The sequence below is a fragment of the Macadamia integrifolia genome, chromosome 14 (assembly GCF_013358625.1).
Source record: "Macadamia integrifolia cultivar HAES 741 chromosome 14, SCU_Mint_v3, whole genome shotgun sequence".
Classification (NCBI taxonomy): Eukaryota; Viridiplantae; Streptophyta; class Magnoliopsida; order Proteales; family Proteaceae; genus Macadamia; species Macadamia integrifolia.
The window spans coordinates 245,032-263,853 of record NC_056570.1 but is presented as its reverse complement, the minus strand read 5'-3'; the positions used below and the strand labels follow the sequence as shown (position 1 = coordinate 263,853).

The following is an 18,822-nucleotide window of genomic DNA, read 5'->3' as shown; positions in this document are numbered from 1 at the left end:
GTCAAACTTGTTTTTTTGTTTCACTCGACCCACCCCAATCCCAACCTATTGTTGAAACTTCTCACTATCCAGATGCGACGATTCCAACTTGATTGTGCGAAGTTCACAATTTTGGATTGCTTTCATTCTTTTGAAGCTCATCTTCACAAAGCGTACTTGCAACTCCAATGTCATCCCTTCATTTCATGAGTTACATTTCTACAAAATCGTGCCTTCACTCATGTCATGAGCTCGATTACACTATTTAAAAGGTTTTGGGAAACAGAAAAATCGAGCACCTTTTTGTAATTCCAAAAATCGTTTTTAGCACAAAAATAGAAAAAAATTATTTCTGTTGTTTCTAGACACAGAAACAGTAGAAACAAAATCAAACGGACCCTTTAGTATGAGGAAATAAGTTTGTAATGGAAAATTTTCCCTTAATGCGGTTTTAGCTCGACTTGTAGGCTAAAACTCTTGTAAAAGGAGATATAACAGGTAAAGCCAGTGTGAAGTAGGATTTTCCTTCGAAATTTTCCTTCTACATGGTTTTTTAGAAACAAATGGAGCAAAAGCGACCAGGGTCAAGGAAAAAGGGTGTTGGGATGTGCATGTAGAGTGTAGACCCCCATTTTCTAGTGCTTCAGTTACCATCTTTATCCCCACTATTGCAGTCCATAGCTCTAAAAGCCAGACTGGGCAACCAACAACAATCACCATAATCTTATCCCAATTGATGCGGCAAAAATTGACAGGATGATTTTCCCTGCAGTTCCTGGTGCTCCAACTGACTTACACAGAAGAGAGGATAGGGGAGAGCCGGGCTGACCCAACGGGGGACTCTCCGATGCCTAAGTTAAATCTTTCCACAGCAGATGCTCAAGAGAGCTTTTACAGTAAAAGGAGTGATTGATTGTTCTCCCATGATGGAGGCTTACCTTGGTATTTATAGGTTGCTGATGGAGAGAGGAGGGGAGTTTGTGGAGAGTCCGGTTCAGGCGTAGAGTCCTTGAGGGGAGTGGCTCTGTGATTCTGGGAATATTTTTGGTTCTAGGGAATATTTGGAGAATATTTCCCATTGATCTCGGAGGTGCAAGTCGTGAGAGGGGTGGACGCCTCTGATGAGGTGTAGTGGATAGAGTCCTACCCCCGTGATCAGGGATTACGTTCATTGAATGTAGGAGTGGACGAGAGCACGTTTTTGGGTGCCTTACTTGACTGTGCCGAGCCGAGGTCATAGTTCAGCCAAGGTGACTGGTAGCACGGCCTGATGAAGGGCCGAGGTGGCAGCACGACCTGATTGAGGATCTAGGTGGCAGCACAGCCTGATGGAGGGCCGAGGTAGTAGCACGGCCTGATGGAGAGCCGAGGTGGTAGCACGGCTTGGTAGAGGGCCGAGGTGGCTGCACGGCACGAGGAGACGCCGAGGTGGTGGGTCAGTCTTCTGTCCAGGTTTGCATACACGCTTTAGCCATGCTGAGAAAGGGGGTATATTTTTCCTCATCACCAGCCCCCCGCTCTAGCAGTTCGGATCGATCTGCTAGAGCATTTAATTCGATCTCGATTTTCGTATGGCATCACTGTCTATTTGGTGCGAAACGCGCTGCTTCACTTTCTCAGTCGAGGCTGCGCAACGGTTCAAGGATGTGGCTGTCGCTTGTTCAAAGGCGAAGGAGGAGGCAAAGCGCCTTTATGGGGAGCTGCAAAAGATTACAGAAAAACTGGAGGTTGAGAAGAAAATGGCCCGATCTGAGGAGGTCCGTGCCAATGATGTTGAGTTGATAGCTAGAGAGCTGGAACAAGAAGTTGCTAAGCAGCTCAATGGCAACAACAACTTGATGAAGGAGAATGATGCTCTTTAGGATGAGTTGCCTGAGACTCGGGGTGCTCGCAAGGAGGAAGAGCTCGCAACTAAAGTTGGCGAGCTGGAAAGGCAACACCGGGCTGAGCTGGAGGCCAACGAGGTGGCTGAACCCCTCGGCCCATCAGAAGTGGTAGGTTGACATTAACATTGCTTCGTTTCAGGTTGGCTCGGATGATGCCATCCGGTTCATCCTGAGTAAGATGCCAGGCTACGATCTGACGGACTATAAGTAGCGCATTCCCGCCTCTGCTACTTTTGTGCAGCTCAGCGGCTCGATCGACATTGGTGAAGAGGTGACCCGACTCGAAGGACAGCCAAGTGAAGAGCTAGGCCCGTGGATTAGCCCCTCGAGATTAGCCTTGTATATATATTTATGTAGATGTCTCCTTCGGGATCGATGTACTTTGAGGGCTTTTTTCCACTTTTTTGATGAATGAAAAATTTGTTTTGATGTCTTCATCTCTCAGCATTCTTGTGCTTTTTTCTTTATTTTCTTGTACTTCGAGAGCGGATCGAAATAACTGTTGGAAGAATAAGGACCAGTACAGCTGTCTGAGTGTGGCTCCATTCCCTAGTTGAGTGTGGAATTGATATTCCATGTGTAGTTTATGAGCTCTTGAGGTGCCAAGCCTAGGCCTAGCCATAGGGGTGCCGAGCTTGGGCTCGGTCTTTTGAGGTGCCAAACCTAGGTTTGGTCTTGGCAGTACCGAGTTTGGCTCAGTCTTTTGTAGTGCCAAGTTGGGGCTCGGGCTTGCATGCCTTAGTGCGTAAGGGCTTAAGGTTCCAAGCTGGGAATTGATTTGAGAATCCCGAGCTTGGGCTTGGTCTTAGAGGATGCCGAGCTTGGGCTCAGTCTTTTGAGGTGCCTTAAGGTCTTGAAGTTGCCTGGCTAGGGGGCTGGTCTTGGTAGTGCCGAACTTGAGCTCGGTCTTAGATGCTACCGATCAGTAGCTCGGTCTTAGATGCTGCCAAGCGGTATCCCGGTCTTTATGCCTTAGTTGTTAAGGTCTTTGAGTTTCCAAACTAGGGTCTGGTCTTGATAGTGCGGAGCTTGAGCTCAGTCTTAGATGCTACCGAGCTGGAGCTCGGTCTTGAATGCTGCCCAGCAGTAGTCTAGTCTTTATGCCTTAGTTGTTAAGGTCTTTGAGTTACCGAGCCGTGCTTGGGCTTTCATGCCTTAATGCATAAGGGCTTGATGTGCCGAGCTGGGGCTCGGGCTTGGGCTTGGGCTTGCGTGCCTTAATGCATAAGGCTTAAGGTGTTGAGCCCTGCTCAGGCTTGCATGCCTTAATGCATAAGGGCTTGAAGTGCCGAGCCATGCTCAGGCTTGTGTGCTTTAGTACGTAAGGGCTTAAGGTGCGGAGCCGGGGCTCAGGCTTGAATGCCTTAATGCGTAAGGGCTTGATGTGCGGAGCCGGGGCTCGGGCTTGCGTGCCTTAGTGCGTAAGGGCTTGAGGTGTCGAGTTGTGCTCGGGCTTGCGTGCCTTAGTGCGTAAGGGCTAAAGGTGCCGAGCTGGGGCTCGGGCTTGAATGCCTTAATACATAAGGGCTTGATGTGCCGAGCCGGGGCTCGGGCTTGTATGCCTTAATACGTAAGGGCTTAATGTGTTGAGCCGGGGCTCGGGCTTGCATTCCTTAGTGTGTAAGGGCTTGAGGTGCTGAGCCGGGGCTTAGGCTTGCATGCCTTAGTGCGTAAGGGCTTGAGGTGCCGAGCCGGGGCTCAGGCTTGAATGCCTTAATACGTAAGGGCTTGATGTGCCGAGCCGGGGCTCGGGCTTGAATGCATTAATCAGTAAGGGCTTGAGGTGCCGAGCCGGGGCTCGGGCTTGAATGCCTTAATGCATAAGGGCTTGATGTGCCGAGCCAGGGCTCGGGCTTGAATGCCTTAATGAGTAAGGGCTTGAGGTGCTGAGCCGGGGCTCTGGATTGCATGCCTTAGTGCGTAAGGGCTTGAGGTGCCGAGCCGGGGCTCGGGCTTGCATGCCTTAATGCGTAAGGGCTTGAGTTGCCAAACTAGGGTCTAGTCTTGATAGTGTCGAGCTTGAGCACGGTCTTAGAAGCTACCAAGCTTGTACTTCGATCTTAGATGATGCCGAGCTGTAGCTCGGTCTTAGATGCTGTCGAGCTGTAGCCTGTCTTTGTGCCTTAGTTGTTAGGGTCTTTGTTTCCTTAGAAGAGCCAGATATTTGGGAGAAGCTTCATAGTATATTGATGGGTGGTATGCACTTGGGACAAATACACTGCTTCGAAATAGAATCTAATCCGCTCCGTGAATAAAATTAAATAACTGAGATATGGAAGCTAAGGTGATGACAATATAAAATCTATAAGACTAATACCCAATCGATGGGATTTCAATGCAATCTACTGATAAAACTGTCTACTGATAAGAGTGTCTACTGGCCTTAGTGGTTGGGACAGTAAGCAGCTATTCTATTGGCTCGGCTCGGGTCAGGAGGCTTTCATGTCGGTAATTAACAATTTCTACCGTACATGCTAGGCTCGAGCATGGTTTCTTGACAAATTTTCTGAAGTTTGCATAGCATTCTCGGGATTCCTTCTGACTAGACTTGCATTCCCCAACTCCATTGCTAGCGGGGAATTTGACTTTCATGTGCTTAGTGGACACACTCGCCCCAAGGCCATTGAGACCGGGTCGGCCAAGGATTACGTTGTAGGGTGAGGCGATCTTGGCGACCATAAAAGAAACCATGGTAGTGGCTGTCTGAGCTCCCTGTCCGATGGTTACAGGCAAGTTTACAACTCCTTCCAGCTCTGCCGGTGTGCCTGAAAATCCATACAAGGGTCCTGGAGCTGGCTTTAGGGTCCCAGTGCCAAGCCCTAGTTTTGTGAAGGCTTCGTAGGACATGAGGTCAATGGAGGCTCCTGTGTCCACTAGGACCCTGTGGAAGGGGTGGTTTGCCACCACTAATTGAACTACGACAACATCGTTGTGAGGCCAGTTCAACTCTTCCAGATCTCTGTCAGAGAACGTAATGAGTGGATCCGTTCTGAGGGCTTTGACAGGCTGTTCCATGATGCATACAAATTGCACGTGTACTTTGGCTTTTCTGACTGATTTTACCATGGGTCCGCCCATGATTGTTAGAATGGCTAGACCCACTGGCTGGTTATTATACGGGTTAGCTTAGTCAGTGATTGGTTCCTTTGGCGACTCAGTCCTATCTCAGCTTGGACTTGCATCATCTCTCTCGGCTCAGGCCAGTTTCCTCCATATTTTTGCTTCAAATACTTGTTAAGGTATCCATCCTTGATGAGCTCATCAATTTCCCTTTTCAGAGAATTGCAGTCTTCAATGTCATGTCCATGGTATCGGTGGTATCGGCAGTACCGATTGGGGTTCCTCTCATCTGGTTTAGCCGTCATTGGCCTGGGCCAACGAAAATACTTTTGATCTTGGATCTCTAAGAGTAGGTTTGTTCGGGAACGATCAAGTTCATATTGCTTAGGTTCATCAGTGTCAAGCTGCCGATCTGTTCTATTCTTCTTCGGCTCACGGGAATCGTCCTTAGGCCTCAGAGTCCTTTTCTTCTCCTTCTCTGACTGATCACCCCTGTCAACTATCCCTCTGGCAGCCAGGACTTCCTCTATGATGGCGTATTGATTGCATCGTCTTAACAGCTTTGGCATTGTTTCTGGCAAGTCAAGGGCCAGAGACTGGACCAGATCAGGGTGCATTACCCCGTTGCACAACGTGCTATACGCCACTCATTCCAATAGGTTTTTTTACCTCTAGTGTTGCCTTGGTGAATCGGGCAAGGAACTCTCTTATAGTCTCTCTCGCTCCCTGCCTCATGCTCATCACGTTTTGCGTAGTTTGCTTCTGCTTCATACTTGCTTGGAAACGTATGAGGAACTCTCTTGTCAGCTTTTCATAGCTGCGGATGGACCAAGGCCGCAAGTTCGACATCCACACCAGCGCTGCTTCTTTTAATGAGGCTACGAAGGCTCGGCAGAAAATGGCGTCTGACCTACCATGAACCGTCATGGCCGAGCTGTAATACAGCAGATGATCATAGGGATCCGTGGTGTCGTCATATCCATTGAAGACGGGTATCACAAAATTTGGGGGCAGCTCGACGTCTATCAGATCGTCAGATAGTGCATTATGGGCCGGAGTTGCAGTTATATCGACTGGGTGCCTTTGCCTCTGCATTCCTTCTACTCGCTCAGTGAGGCGCTAGAGGCGGCTCTCCAGGTCGTCCCTTCTCTCCTCAGCTCGAAGATCCGGGGATCGGCATGCCCTTTCACCTCTTCTGGGGCTTCTTCCTCGGCCTTGGTGACCACCAAGCCGATCCTGACCTTGCTGTGGTGCGCCTCTGGTCAGCCTGATGGGCGAGTCCTGAACCCCATGGGGTTGATCTCGCCGAGCTGTCCTCTGAGAGTTTTCGCATTCTTCTCCGTGCAGACGCACGCCTCTAATGAGTCTTTGAGGCGGCAAATGGCGTCTTCCTACCCGGGGTGGGGATCTATGGACATCATGGGTCTTTGGGCTCCAGTGACGCACGGAACGACGAGCTCTCCCATTCTGGGCAAGAACAAGACCTTGCCTGCGCCCCTCGGTAGGAGAGCGGGGTGGTATCGAGTGAACAGTGCATGACATTCTGGCCGACCCCCTCCTTGTTGTTGATTGAGGGGTGACACTGTTGTCAGGAGATTCGTCGTTGAGTTGTCTGCCCAAAACAGGCCTAGGCGGTTGAGCTGAACTAGTCCGTGGCACTGGAAGTGCTGAGCCGAACTGACGTATGAAGTCCCCCACCAGTGCGTTTTTGCTAACACCTGTAGTTGCAGGCTCTGCATCTGCTTTTCCATGTTTGGGTGAGTTACCCGAGATGATGAGACATGGCGAGATAGCTGAGGGTTTTGCTCGCACTGATCCCCCTCTCCCTGGACAACTTGCGCATCAGGCCTGGTTTGCTGGGGTCCTCATGGAGGGGTCTCTACTGGGACATTCTCCTGCTCTGCCATTAGTGGTGAATGGGGACGTCCAAGTGATAACTCACGGGTAGATTTTACTCGTGTTGTCGTAGAAGAGACGACCTTCTCACTCCTTAATTGCATTGGTCCAAGGTGACTTTTTGTAACTGTTTCCCACAGATGGCGCCAATCTGATGCGATAAAAATTGACTGGATGACCTTCCCTGCAATTCCTGGTGCTCCAGCCGATCTGCACAGAAAAGAGGACAGGGGAGATCCGGGTTGACCCGACAGGGGACTCTTCGATGCCTAAGTCAGATCTTTCCACAGTAGATGCTCAAGAGATCTTTTCCAGTAAAAGGAGTGATTGATCGATCCCCCATGATGGAGGCTTACCTTGGTATTTATAGACTGCTGATGGAGAGAGAAGGAGGGGAGTTTGTGAAGAGTTCGGTTCAGGCGTAGAATCCTTAAGGGGAGTGGCTATGTGATTTTGGAAATATTCTAGGTTCCAGGGAATATTCTGAGAATATTCCTCATTGATCTCGGAGGTGCAAGTCGTGAGAGGGGTGGACACCTCAGATGACGTGTAGTGGATAGACTCCTGCCCCCGTGATCAGGAATTACGTTCCTTGAATGTAGGAGTGGACGAGAGCACGTTTTTGGGTGCCTTACTTGACTGTGCCGAGCCGAGGTGATAGTTCAGCCGAGATGACTGGTAGGACGGCTTGATGGAGGGCCGAGGTGACAACACGACTTGATTGAGGGCTGAGGTGGCACCACGGTCTGATGGAGGGCCGAGGTAGTAGCAAGGCCTAATGAGATGCCGAGGAGGCAGCACGGCCTAATGGAGGGCCGAGGTGGTAGCACGGCTTGATGAGATGCCGAGGTAGTAGCACGGCCTGATGGAGGGCCGAGGTGGTAGCACGACCTGATTGAGGGCCGAGGTGGCAGCACGGCCTGATTGAGGGCCAAGGTGGTAGCACGGCCTGATGAGATGCCGAGGTGGTAGCACGGCCTAATGGAGGGCCGAGGTGGCAACACGGCCTGATTGAGGGCCGAGGTGGCAGCACAACCTGATGGGATGCCGAGATGGTAGTACGGCTTAATGGAGGGCCGAGGTGGCAGCACGGCCTGATTGAGGGTTGAGGTGGTAGCACGACCTGATTGAGGGCCGAGGTGACAGCACGATCTGATGGGATGCCGAGATGGCAGTATGGCCTGATGGAGGGCCGAGGTGGCAGCACGACCTGATAGAGGGTCGAGGTGGCGGCACGACACGAGGAGAGGCTGAGGTGGTGGGTCGGTCTTCTGTCGAGGTTTACATACACGCTTCAGCCGTGCTGAGAAAGGGGACATATTTTGCCTCATCATCAATTAATTGTCTTCGGCTACATGAATCCAATATGGTCTAAAATAGTAGTAGATATAAGAATAAAAGAAGTTTCAAAAGAAATCAAAAGGGTCCGGGTTGCTGAGTTTGACCAGTATGATTCAAGTTACGGGTATTTTGACTTGAAGAAATTAGATTTTCTTGGTTGAATTTAAATCGTACTCTTGTACTAGTTCTGATGGGGAAATGAGCACAGCCCACTTATCAGTCCTGTAAAACAACCTGCTTTTGACAAAATCAACCTGGAGCTTTATCCAATTCACAAGTCATAACTTGATTGTAGCAAACATGTGAATCGCACTTGAACTGCAAAGAAATTTTCTCAGGGTTTTTCTGTTGGATCAATAGAACCCTAGTTGATCTATTCTTCTGAGAGTTAATTATATAAATAAAGCTAATCTTATCCCTTTTGCTCTCCCCTTCTCTTTTCATCTCTTACTTCGTAGTCTTGGGAGACTCTCCACCAATACTAATCCATCTTCCTCCCACTTCCACACTTGTCATTTCCGTTCCGAATCTCCAATTCAATCACCAACGAAGAGATAACCTTCCCCCTATTGCAGACCTTCTTTCAACTGCCCTATTTTTTAATCACTTTCTTTCCAGCGAAGGGAAAATTATGTCAAATTTAATCATTTTTTTTAAAAAACAATCCAGTGTATGAGGCTCCCGCTACTACGGCGTCTGAGAGGGGTAAGTGTATGCAATCTTACCCCTTTCTTCGCAGAAGAGGCTGTTTCCAAGTCAAACTTCATTTTAGTCGAAAACTAAATTCTCCTTTACCCTCCCTCCAACCCCCTAGAAAAAGAAAAAAATAAAAAGAGTAAGGTTTGATAGAGATATCAGGCACCCATGGCAAACATGTTGGGGGTGTATTTAGGTAATGTGTACCTATGTAGGTTTTGCTATAAATTTAGACCGATTGTTCATTCTCTATAATCTGACAGGCATGAGAACAAATGGCTATAACCCTATTCTTCATTGATAGTGAAAAAAATCACATCTCACGATGGACATATACAATCTTTAAAAATCATGTAAATATTGTGTGATTGAAGTTTTTTTTTTTTTTTTTGTTTTTTTTGTGTGGGGGGGGGGGGGGGTGGGACCAAGTTTCAAATATGTGAAATCAGTAACGGGATTGATGTCAGGTGCCTTGAACCCTAGAAATCCAGCACAGAATGGCCGTTACAGATTGCCAGTTTTGCCCATCCGATTCAAGTCTTAGAACTGTGGTTAGAGCCATAAAATGACACCATCCAGTTCTCATGCGTTAGTTAATAAAACTTCCGTGCTCTCATGACAGGGAGATTTGTCACTTTGGTATGGTAGAGCTTTGGATCAGGAGGTCTTTCTGTTTAGACTTTGAATAGTTGGGCTTCAGTGAACCGAGTTAAGCAGAGTCTAAGCTAAGGAATACCTAGACAAACCTGAGCCAATCCACAGCCACTGTAAGAAGGAATTATGAAATTTTCATGCATTAATGAGCATTACTCCTTTACTCCTTTACTCCTCAACTATATATAGCCCATAAGTCCTTCCCAAGTTGGAGTTGTTATACTGCAACAATTTGTCCTCACCATTCTATGACAGTTTTCTCAAAAAAAAAAAAAAAAAAAAAAAAAACAAAAATGCATATGAGGTCCAAATGGATTTTGACTTCCGATACCCACTTGTTCCACTTGGAGCAAGCACCCTGACATGTCTTGATCGAATTTTCTGCACCACAAGCTCAGACAAGTGGAGTCAGTTGAGAGAGCCCAGTGATTTAGAACCCATTATTGGTGTTAATCGGTTCGATTTTGGTGTATATGGTGTGATTTGATTCGGTTCATATTTATTTTACTAAAATTAAAATCGTACCATTTATTAAATGGTTGCACTTTCTAAAACCACAATCATTTTGTAAACGGTTTTGGTTCTACGATTTTAAACGGTTTTGATCGCGGTTTATTCCATACTGTTTCTAAATGGTTAGCAATTGATTTGTTACTTTATTCGCATGCTTACTAAAATTTGTTTTTATTGATAAATGCTTCAATCTTATATAAAATTAAATAAGGCATTGAACAAGCAAGGATTTAACTTTATAACTATATAATAGAAGTAAATTATTAAATAGACTGTTGGACAACCTCTATGGTTCTTAATTCTTCTATAAATTAAACCATTATGTTTTGTTAAAACAACCAAATATTTAATCGTTATACGGGTTAATCCGTTCGGTTTAAACGGTCAATTTTCATGGTGTCAATTTGGTTTGAAACCAATGGGTTAAATGGTTAAAATTAACCCAATCCATTTAACTAATCGGTTTTAAACTTGAAACCGAAACCAAACCATTTACTAAACGGTTTTATGATTTCGGTGTAAACGGCTCGATTTGGTTTCGATAAACGATTTCGGTTTCAAATTCACATCCTTAATTAAGCTCCTAACTTGAAAGTTCACAAGCCTTAGAAATAGGGTGTCAATACCTAAACCAAACTGGTAAAACCGCCCCAGATCGAGCCAATTCAACCCGGACCAAACCGAACCGAAGCCTTATTGGGCCAGTTTTGATTTGACATATTGTAACTCCCCTTACAAACCGAATCGCATCGGAAACTGATTGAACCCAAAACCAATTAAAAAACCGGACCGAAACCAAAAACAACCCAAAAATACCAAAAAAAATCAAAATTTGTATAGTTTTGTATGGAAAATCAGACCCAAACTGGTAAAAAACGAAACCAACCCTATTACAAACTGATACAAGAAACTGAAGCAAAACTGAAACCAAACCGCACCTAAACAGAAACCGAAACCAAACCAAAACCGAAATCGAAATATCCTTATTAGTTTGGTTTTGGTTTCACCATTCCCACATCAAAACCGATTCAACCCAGACCGAAACTGGGCCAAACCAAACCATTGACACCCCTACTCAGAAACATGGCTGACCGATGACAACCTACAAACTAGGCCTTAGATTTTCAACCAATAACCTCATAAAAGGAAACAATGGATGGGACTTAATTTTCTAGATATTTTATGCCTCATGGTTGTACTCTATATATGCCCTGTCATATATAGAAACAAGCAGTCACAATATTCCGAAGCTTGACTCCATTATGCAAATGGAGAAGGGAGATCGATCATTTTTTGTGGTACTTTTTTTTTTTTTTTTTCTGCTAACGACAGGTATCCAGGCCTGTGATACTTTTTTTTTTTCAGCTAACGACGGGTATCCAAACAGAAGGCCTAACTAGTCTTGCGGGCCCATACTGACCCCACAACCCGTATGGACCAGATCATACCGAGGTTGAATAAAAACCATTCAACTTTCACTAAAAGCAGTGAGGAACACTAAACACTCCGTATGAGTAGCTTAAGGTGTGCCTAGTGGGAATTGAACTTAGGACATCCGAGTTTACGACTCGTACCAAATTCGTTGCTCATTAACTGCACTACCCCCTTGGGTTCTTTTCTGTGAAACTACTTCAAACTAATACAAGTACTGTTCTAATGAGATGGTGGGAACCGATAAAAAAAAAATCTGAGACAACTGCTGCAAATGTTTTATGGTCCAAATGGCTGCATAAAATATTAAGCCCATTCAAGACTAAGAGAAAATTGTATGAATATCATCTACATTTCAGTCATAATCACCGAGTCAAGTCAATGAAAATCAGCTGAGTTGTGATTATTCCTCCAACCAAACCAAACCAAAACCCCCCCCCAAAAAAAAAAATTAAAGGCATGTTGAGAACAAACATGTCAACGAGCTGACAAACCAAACCTCTAGTGATATCTACTCGGTGGCTTCCACATGCTGAGGAGCCTCAGCTTCTTTCAACTTCTCCAGAGCTGAGATGCGTCCATCCATAGAGTCAAAGAGGTCTTTCATCTGGAGAAAGAAAGTTCCGCTGTTAGAAGCGTGGAACAACTCACAAAGATTATTTCAGGTTGCTGCTAGAATATGAACTTGTCCACACATTGATATCTATCCAATAGAGGATTAGAGTGCTCCTTCCCATAATGATCTAAGCATTACCTTGTTTTTGATACATAGGCCAAACCCCCAACAAAAATAACAAAACATCCCTGTTGATTAATAATAAAAATCATCACAGGGAGATAAATCCTGGGCTTCCAATAAAGAATCTGTTTTAATTATAAAGAACAGGGCGTCTGCTGCTCACCACCATTTCTTTTCTTTCTTCCCCCACCATTACCTTTATTACTACCAAAATAAAGATCATGGGCAATTCAACTTCCATCCTTACGAAGAACAAATTGAATTGACTGTCTCACATGATGTGCTTAAAATGCTGGGAGATCTAAATACATTTGGAACAAAAACCTCCTCCCCCTTAAAGAAGAAAGAGTCGAGATATTAAACATAAAATAATTTGCAAAGGTGAAAAGTAAGAAATGCAGATATTTAATGGACTTCATGGTTTCTGATATTATCTCCCAATTTTTTTTCCCGTATCATCCTATTTTCACCATTTCCATTCTTTAATAGCCAACAGGTTTTTATGTATTTATATTTCAATTTTCTTCAGTATCCTTTGAGCTCCAAAGACATGAAATGGCAGACGTGTGCCAATTTGTACAGGAATCTTTGAATGTAAAAAGATTTATCAGGAAACAAAGGAGTTCTTTGCTATGAAAAAGATAATCTATTTTGAGGTCAAGCAGAATCATGTAAACAAAACCTGGCACTGATGATTAGACATGGGAGAGTAATCTCAAATTTAATGCAAAGAATAATGCCCTCATTACAGGTCTCGTACAGTAAGTGGGTAATAGAAATTCTATTCTTATTAGTGATATCTCATACAGAACAAGCATGCAGAAGAGGTAAAACCAAGGTTTAAAGAAGTTCGAGTTGGTAAAAATGTCAGTGCTAACGAACCAAGAAACATGCTGTATAAATTGAATGTGTGCTACCAAAGTACTATATAAACAAATGTAGAGGAGTATTTTAAAATAATATTTAATTTTCCAGAAATGATAAGAGGCAATAAAACACACGTCTCAACTATTAGATCATGCGGACACCAGCTTGGTCTGGTGGTTTGTACCTGTCTAGTTGAAGGCTTGAGGCAGTCCTAGGCTTAGGCCTCCAGGTCAAGTTCTCCCACCACATTTCCACACACACACACACACACACACACACACAAAAAACATGTGTTATGGAGCAGAGGGAAGCAGAATTTGCAATGCTTTCCAAAGCAGACTGCTGCATAAGACAAGTATTTCTAGAATGAGGATGTTGGGATGGCTGAGTGGCAAGATTAGTAAGGACATGACTAGCAAACCAATGCATCTAGTGGACTTAAGAGTAGCCTCAAGCGGTGACTAGATCAAGGAAGTCATCTAAGTTTGAAGTTCATAATCAACAGATTTCAAATAACCCTTCGAATGGCAATGTTTAAGCATTTGTAGTGACCATGCGAGTTTTCTCACCTTGATGCTTTCAAGCAGGGAAATATAGGAAAGAGTCGATGCTCTGAATGCTGTTTTGGATGTTCAGCATGTCAGACTTGTGAGCCTGATGTCCATTTAACTTTTTTTTGGGTTCAAGTTCAAGGGCCTATTGGCCATTACATAGTAGGCCTACATAGGGGCCAAGTACAGACCCGCGGAGGAGTCAATAGGGACCGAAGGCCACACTTCTTGGAAAGCAAGGAAATTGGTGCAAACCAAGCACTGATGCACTTGAGAGGAGTTGATCAAGTGGCCAAACCTTAGGCACATACTCCACTGAGCACTGCAAACCGCCAGAGGTGTGCATGTCCATTTAACTGGTTAGAAAAAGTCTTATTATTTGAAAGAATTTTTTTCTCTGAGATGAATGTTCTTTCCGTTTCACATGCCAGGGATGCAGTTTGGACATTCAGTCGCCCAACATTAGCAACACAGTATGGAGAATTACCCCCCCCCCCTACAAAAGCACTTTTCAGTTTCCCCATTTGACCTCTTTCATCTCTTCCAGACTTCCACCCTCAGATTTTTACCAGCTGCTAGAGCTATCAGAGTTACTACCATAATCCCATCACCATTAATGCTTTTTCTACCTTTTGAAATATGATTTTATGACATCATCATTCCTGAAACAGTAAGGAAACTATTCAGGACATCAAGATGCGAAATTTCCAACTGAGAGTGCCAAAAGCCTACCATCTGCTCCTCCTTCCTTCTTATATTTTCTCTAATTTTATGTGACAAATTTTCTGATGTACTGCAGAGCATACACTGATGCATCTATTAAATACAATTTTCTTCAGCATATGCTAGTCCCTAGAGCCTTAACCAGGTCAACCTAGCCTAGTTTAACACCTTGCAGAATGTGAAATCTTTTAAACCCCTAAATGCCAATTTTTTTCCCTTCCAGGAAAAACGACTCCTGGAGTAATGTATTCCAGAAGTAAACGGATTACAGGAATACACCAATTTAGATTTTCCAATCCCCACCACAGGATTTAGACTACAATATCTTTGAAACCAAAGAAAGCAAAGAATACAAACTCTAAAATTCATGGAAATTCTTAATGGCAACAATCATTTTCCATCATTTCGAGATTGTTTTTCTTGCAATTGTGAATCCCATCTGGTTGGCTAGCGTTCCATAAAAAATAAGAATTTCATACTGGGGCAGTCCCAAAGATGCAAAACAACAATTGAAATGGTTTTTTTTTTTCATAGAAAGCACACCAAAAATACCAGAAGATGGATTCCAAGTTGAAATATACAGGTTAAAAGTTAATATGATGGAAATAAATGATAAAGAGACCACCAACCTGCCCAGAGATGGAGTCATGAGCAACTTTGTAATCCCTGTAAAGAACAAATAGACCAACGGCGGAAGCAGTTGCGGCACCTGCAAAGAAAGATGCTAATCTAACTCTCAGAAAATACCCCATCTCTTTCTCCTCTGCCGCAGGCGAGATCAGAATTTAAGTCTTTGTTTTCGTCCGTATTATAACAACAAAAGAGAAGACAAGTGTGAGTGTGCAAGTATTATGTTTGTTAAAAGGCTCAAGAGAAATCTAGCTTTTGAAGGTAAAGCCCTTGGGGTATTACCGCATACACAAGAAATGGCTGCGGCGGACTCCATAGGGCATGGCCGAGTCGATCGGACTACGCGCACTTTGACCCTAAATTTATTTGGAATCGGATCGCAGCCAGTTCTGATCGCGCGGTCGGTTTAACCATTTTGTTTATTTGAATTTTTTTTTTTTTTTTTTAATCCACATCCTGTCTGCAGCAAGGGGTGAAGTGTGGTGAACATCGAATAGTTGAGAGCATCTGAGCACGTGCCCCAAGGGGTTCCCAGTCACCCAGTGCTCACTGCACCGGTGCAATGGCTGCAGACGATTTTCACACATTTTTTCTTCTTTTTTTTTTTGCCAAAGTACTTATCAGGTCAAGTGTAGGCAACATGGATTGGCAGAGTTCTTTTTCCATTTTTTTTTTTTTTAAATTTTAGAATTTTACATTTTTACCTTTGATCCAATACCAATACCCAATCACGGATTGGCCATGTATTAGTATTGTCATCAACCGATATCAAAACAACCTATTCCAATCTGATACCGATACTTAGAATCCTCATAGAGAAAGAATCTCTCTTCCATTGGTGACGTGACTTTGTGATTGTATGACATCGAAAATACTTTTTTTCTCATTGCTAATCAAGGGTTAAGATTGCCTCTATTCACAATCGTTGGTATCAATTGAAAATTAAAAAATGAACACCTTTTGGTTGATTCAATCAAATATTAAATCGATACTAACTCCATATCAATTCTTGGCAACCGTTTCAATACCGTGAACTAAAACCCTTTTTTCTTCTTTTTTTAGAAACTAAAGCCTTTTTTTTTTCGGTAGAAAAATCTAAAACCATGTTTAGTACTTAAGAAAAGAATTTTGTACTCTTATTTTTTTTTTTATACGTCCTTGTTAGGGAACAAGTTCCTCTCCAACCGCATTGGGTGTCTGGCGCACATTTGATGGTTGGGAGCCCCTTGGTTGTGCATCTGTGTGTTAGGTTGAGTGCCCGAGTGTTCCCAACCATCAGATGTGCGTTGCACACCCAACACAACTGGAGAGGATCTGAATCCCCCCTTATGTTTTTTAGTAGAAAATGCCTTTGTTAGTTGTTACCACTGGAATCTATACCATTATGTTGAAAAGTACCTAAGAACAAGGAGACAAATATTAGGCAAGAGAGAGGGTCGGAGGTACCTCCGATGGGGAATCTCTAGTGCCTAAGTCAGAATTCCGTGCAACAGTAGTAGAAAGTGTTGGGATTAAAAACAGTAATAGGCAAGAGAAAAGTAATAAAGAATTGGTTCTTGTACCTTGTTGCCCCACCTTTCCTGTTTATGGGATTAGGGTGATGTAACCTACTCCCAAATAATGGTGTGTCATGATCAAAAAGAGCAATAGGCAAGAGGAATGTGTGTGATCGAACCCTATCATATTCATGGGTGTGTGAAGAGTTGAGGTCATGGGATTGAACCCTATCATATTCAGGGGTGTGTGTGAGTGTGGGAGTAGGTGGCCCTTAGCCCTACTACTGCCCAATAGGTTGGCCATTGGCCAATGACACTCAAGTAGGATATACAAGAGAGAGAGAGAGAGAGAGAGAGAGAGAGCAATAGACAAGAGAAAGTAGTATGGAATTGGTTCTTGTACCTTTTGTACAAGATTGAAGGTGATGCAACCATAATTAGGGCTGTAACAGGGTCGGGCTTCTTAAAACCCTAGCCCAACCCTGAATACCATTAGTTGGGCCCAAACCCGCCCTAAACCCTGACTTAGGGCTTAAAAAATTCAATCGTAGCCCAACTCTACAAGGCTCAGCCAACCCAAACCTCTCCTGATTGGTGTTGATTGGATAGGGCCGAGCCGGGATGAACTTGATTGGTCTTGACTTGGTTTGCCATCTAGTCAAGGTATACTTGGCCCTTGATGGCATCTAAATCCCTTGGAATTTAAAAGTTAAATAAAAGTTAAATCTAAAAAACACCATTGCATAAGAAATTTAAGTAGTTTATACAACCATAGTGGATAATTATTATCAAAGTTATAAAATTGGCCATCGAACACTCAATAAATCAAAATAGAAGATCCTGGTTAGGTAGGGTCAAAAGTTACGGTAAAAAATAGGATCGGGCTCAAGGTAAGCTATAGATATTAATCTTTACCCACCCTGACTATGATTCAGGACAAAAAAAATTTAAAGTTAAAATTTTTAAACCTAGCCCTCTGTGGGTTGAAGACCGATCAAGGGCCACGGGGCCAAACTTGCACCCCTAACCATTATCCTAATTAGTATAAAAGTTCACCTTTATCTTGGTCAAAAATTGCCTTCACAAAAAAGAGTCACAAGTTTATTATGTAACGGGGAGCCCACCTCTTCAAGGAATATATGACTTGTTACCGACTTTTATTTTGACGTGATCTCCGACGATATTTTGATCACGTATTGATGAGTTGGTTTTATACATATAGAGCAACAAGACCGGGGACCCATAATTTCCTAAAACAGGCAAGTATTTGAGGCCCATGAACACGGTATTTCCTAAAACAGACCAACCATTTGAGGCCCATGCACATGGTTTTAAAATATCAGGAATCAAATTGATGAATCAGAATATTCGAATTGTTATCGACATCGATCGTACCGATCCTGATTCTGATTAATTCCATGTGATAGAATCTGATTAACGAACCTTAGAATTGATGAATTTTCAGATTCAAAGGCTGATTCTAGGGTCCTTATAATCGATTATGGCTGATTAAATTGGAATCGACATGGATCAATTTGACTCGATACCCGATACCACATTTCAAAATGCTACTTACGAACCTCATTACCCCACGGAAATTGTCTACGGCCACTGCACCAATACAATGAGCATCAAATGGCTAGGAATCCCTCGGAACGTGTGCTCATATGCTCTCAACCACCGGATGCTCACTGCACCACACTACTCATTGTAGATAATTTGAACCCCATCACCCTAGTGCTGGCCAATGGGTTTGTTTTAGGAGTGGGTGTAAGTCGTGTGACTCTTGCATAAGTCCTTTTCCTTTGCATGGTTGTTCTGATGTTTCCTCATTTGCTGCCCATCTCTTTCACATGAACATCAGAAAAAAGGTTTTTTTTGTGGTTGTGTGTGGCGTTGGCGGAGAGTGTGACCCCATGGCTAGATACATGAGGGATAAAATGATTGGGCTGCCCCCATGTGGTTTCAATTGTTTTCATTGTCTTTCTTAGAGTAATGAGCCATTTGCAACATTCAATCCGGTATTATCTCTCAACACTTTGCTGAAGACCGATGCGTTGGTACTCCCATTGGCCCTTCTGCATGCACTAGAATCGCACTCTTCTATAAGAAACACTTCCTCTCACCGTTAGAAAGAACGCATACTGTTAGTACAGGTGCATGACTAGATACATAGCTGCATAAAGACCATGTTGCCGCCGCAATGAAGTTGCCCATGTCAATTCTCCCATTGCTTGCATACACTGATAAAAGGATAGCGTTGGTGAAGTTGCTCAGCGGCTCGATCGATGTTGGTGAAGTTGCTCATATCAATTCTCCCATTGCCGCCGCAATGAAGTTGCTCCGCCGCAATGGGTAGC

At 44.0% G+C, this 18,822-nt stretch overlaps 1 protein-coding gene across 2 annotated transcripts; it reads right to left on the bottom strand.

Annotated features, from left to right (window-relative positions):
* Positions 1–11,733: 11,733 nt before the first annotated feature.
* LOC122061444 lies at positions 11,734–15,407 on the bottom strand. 2 transcript variants are annotated; one of them, XM_042624703.1, is made up of 3 exons: positions 15,249–15,407; positions 14,966–15,127; positions 11,734–12,063 (listed from the first exon to the last, which is right to left on the bottom strand). In XM_042624703.1, exons 2-3 carry the CDS (start codon positions 15,086–15,088, stop codon positions 11,968–11,970), a joined length of 219 nt encoding a protein of 72 aa, XP_042480637.1. In that variant the 5' UTR covers positions 15,089–15,127; positions 15,249–15,407; the 3' UTR covers positions 11,734–11,967. The 2 variants fall into 2 exon arrangements, with proteins under 2 accessions (XP_042480637.1, XP_042480636.1); XM_042624702.1 differs by lacking the exon at positions 15,249–15,407 and having other exon boundaries at positions 14,966–15,242.
* Positions 15,408–18,822: the final 3,415 nt, after the last annotated feature.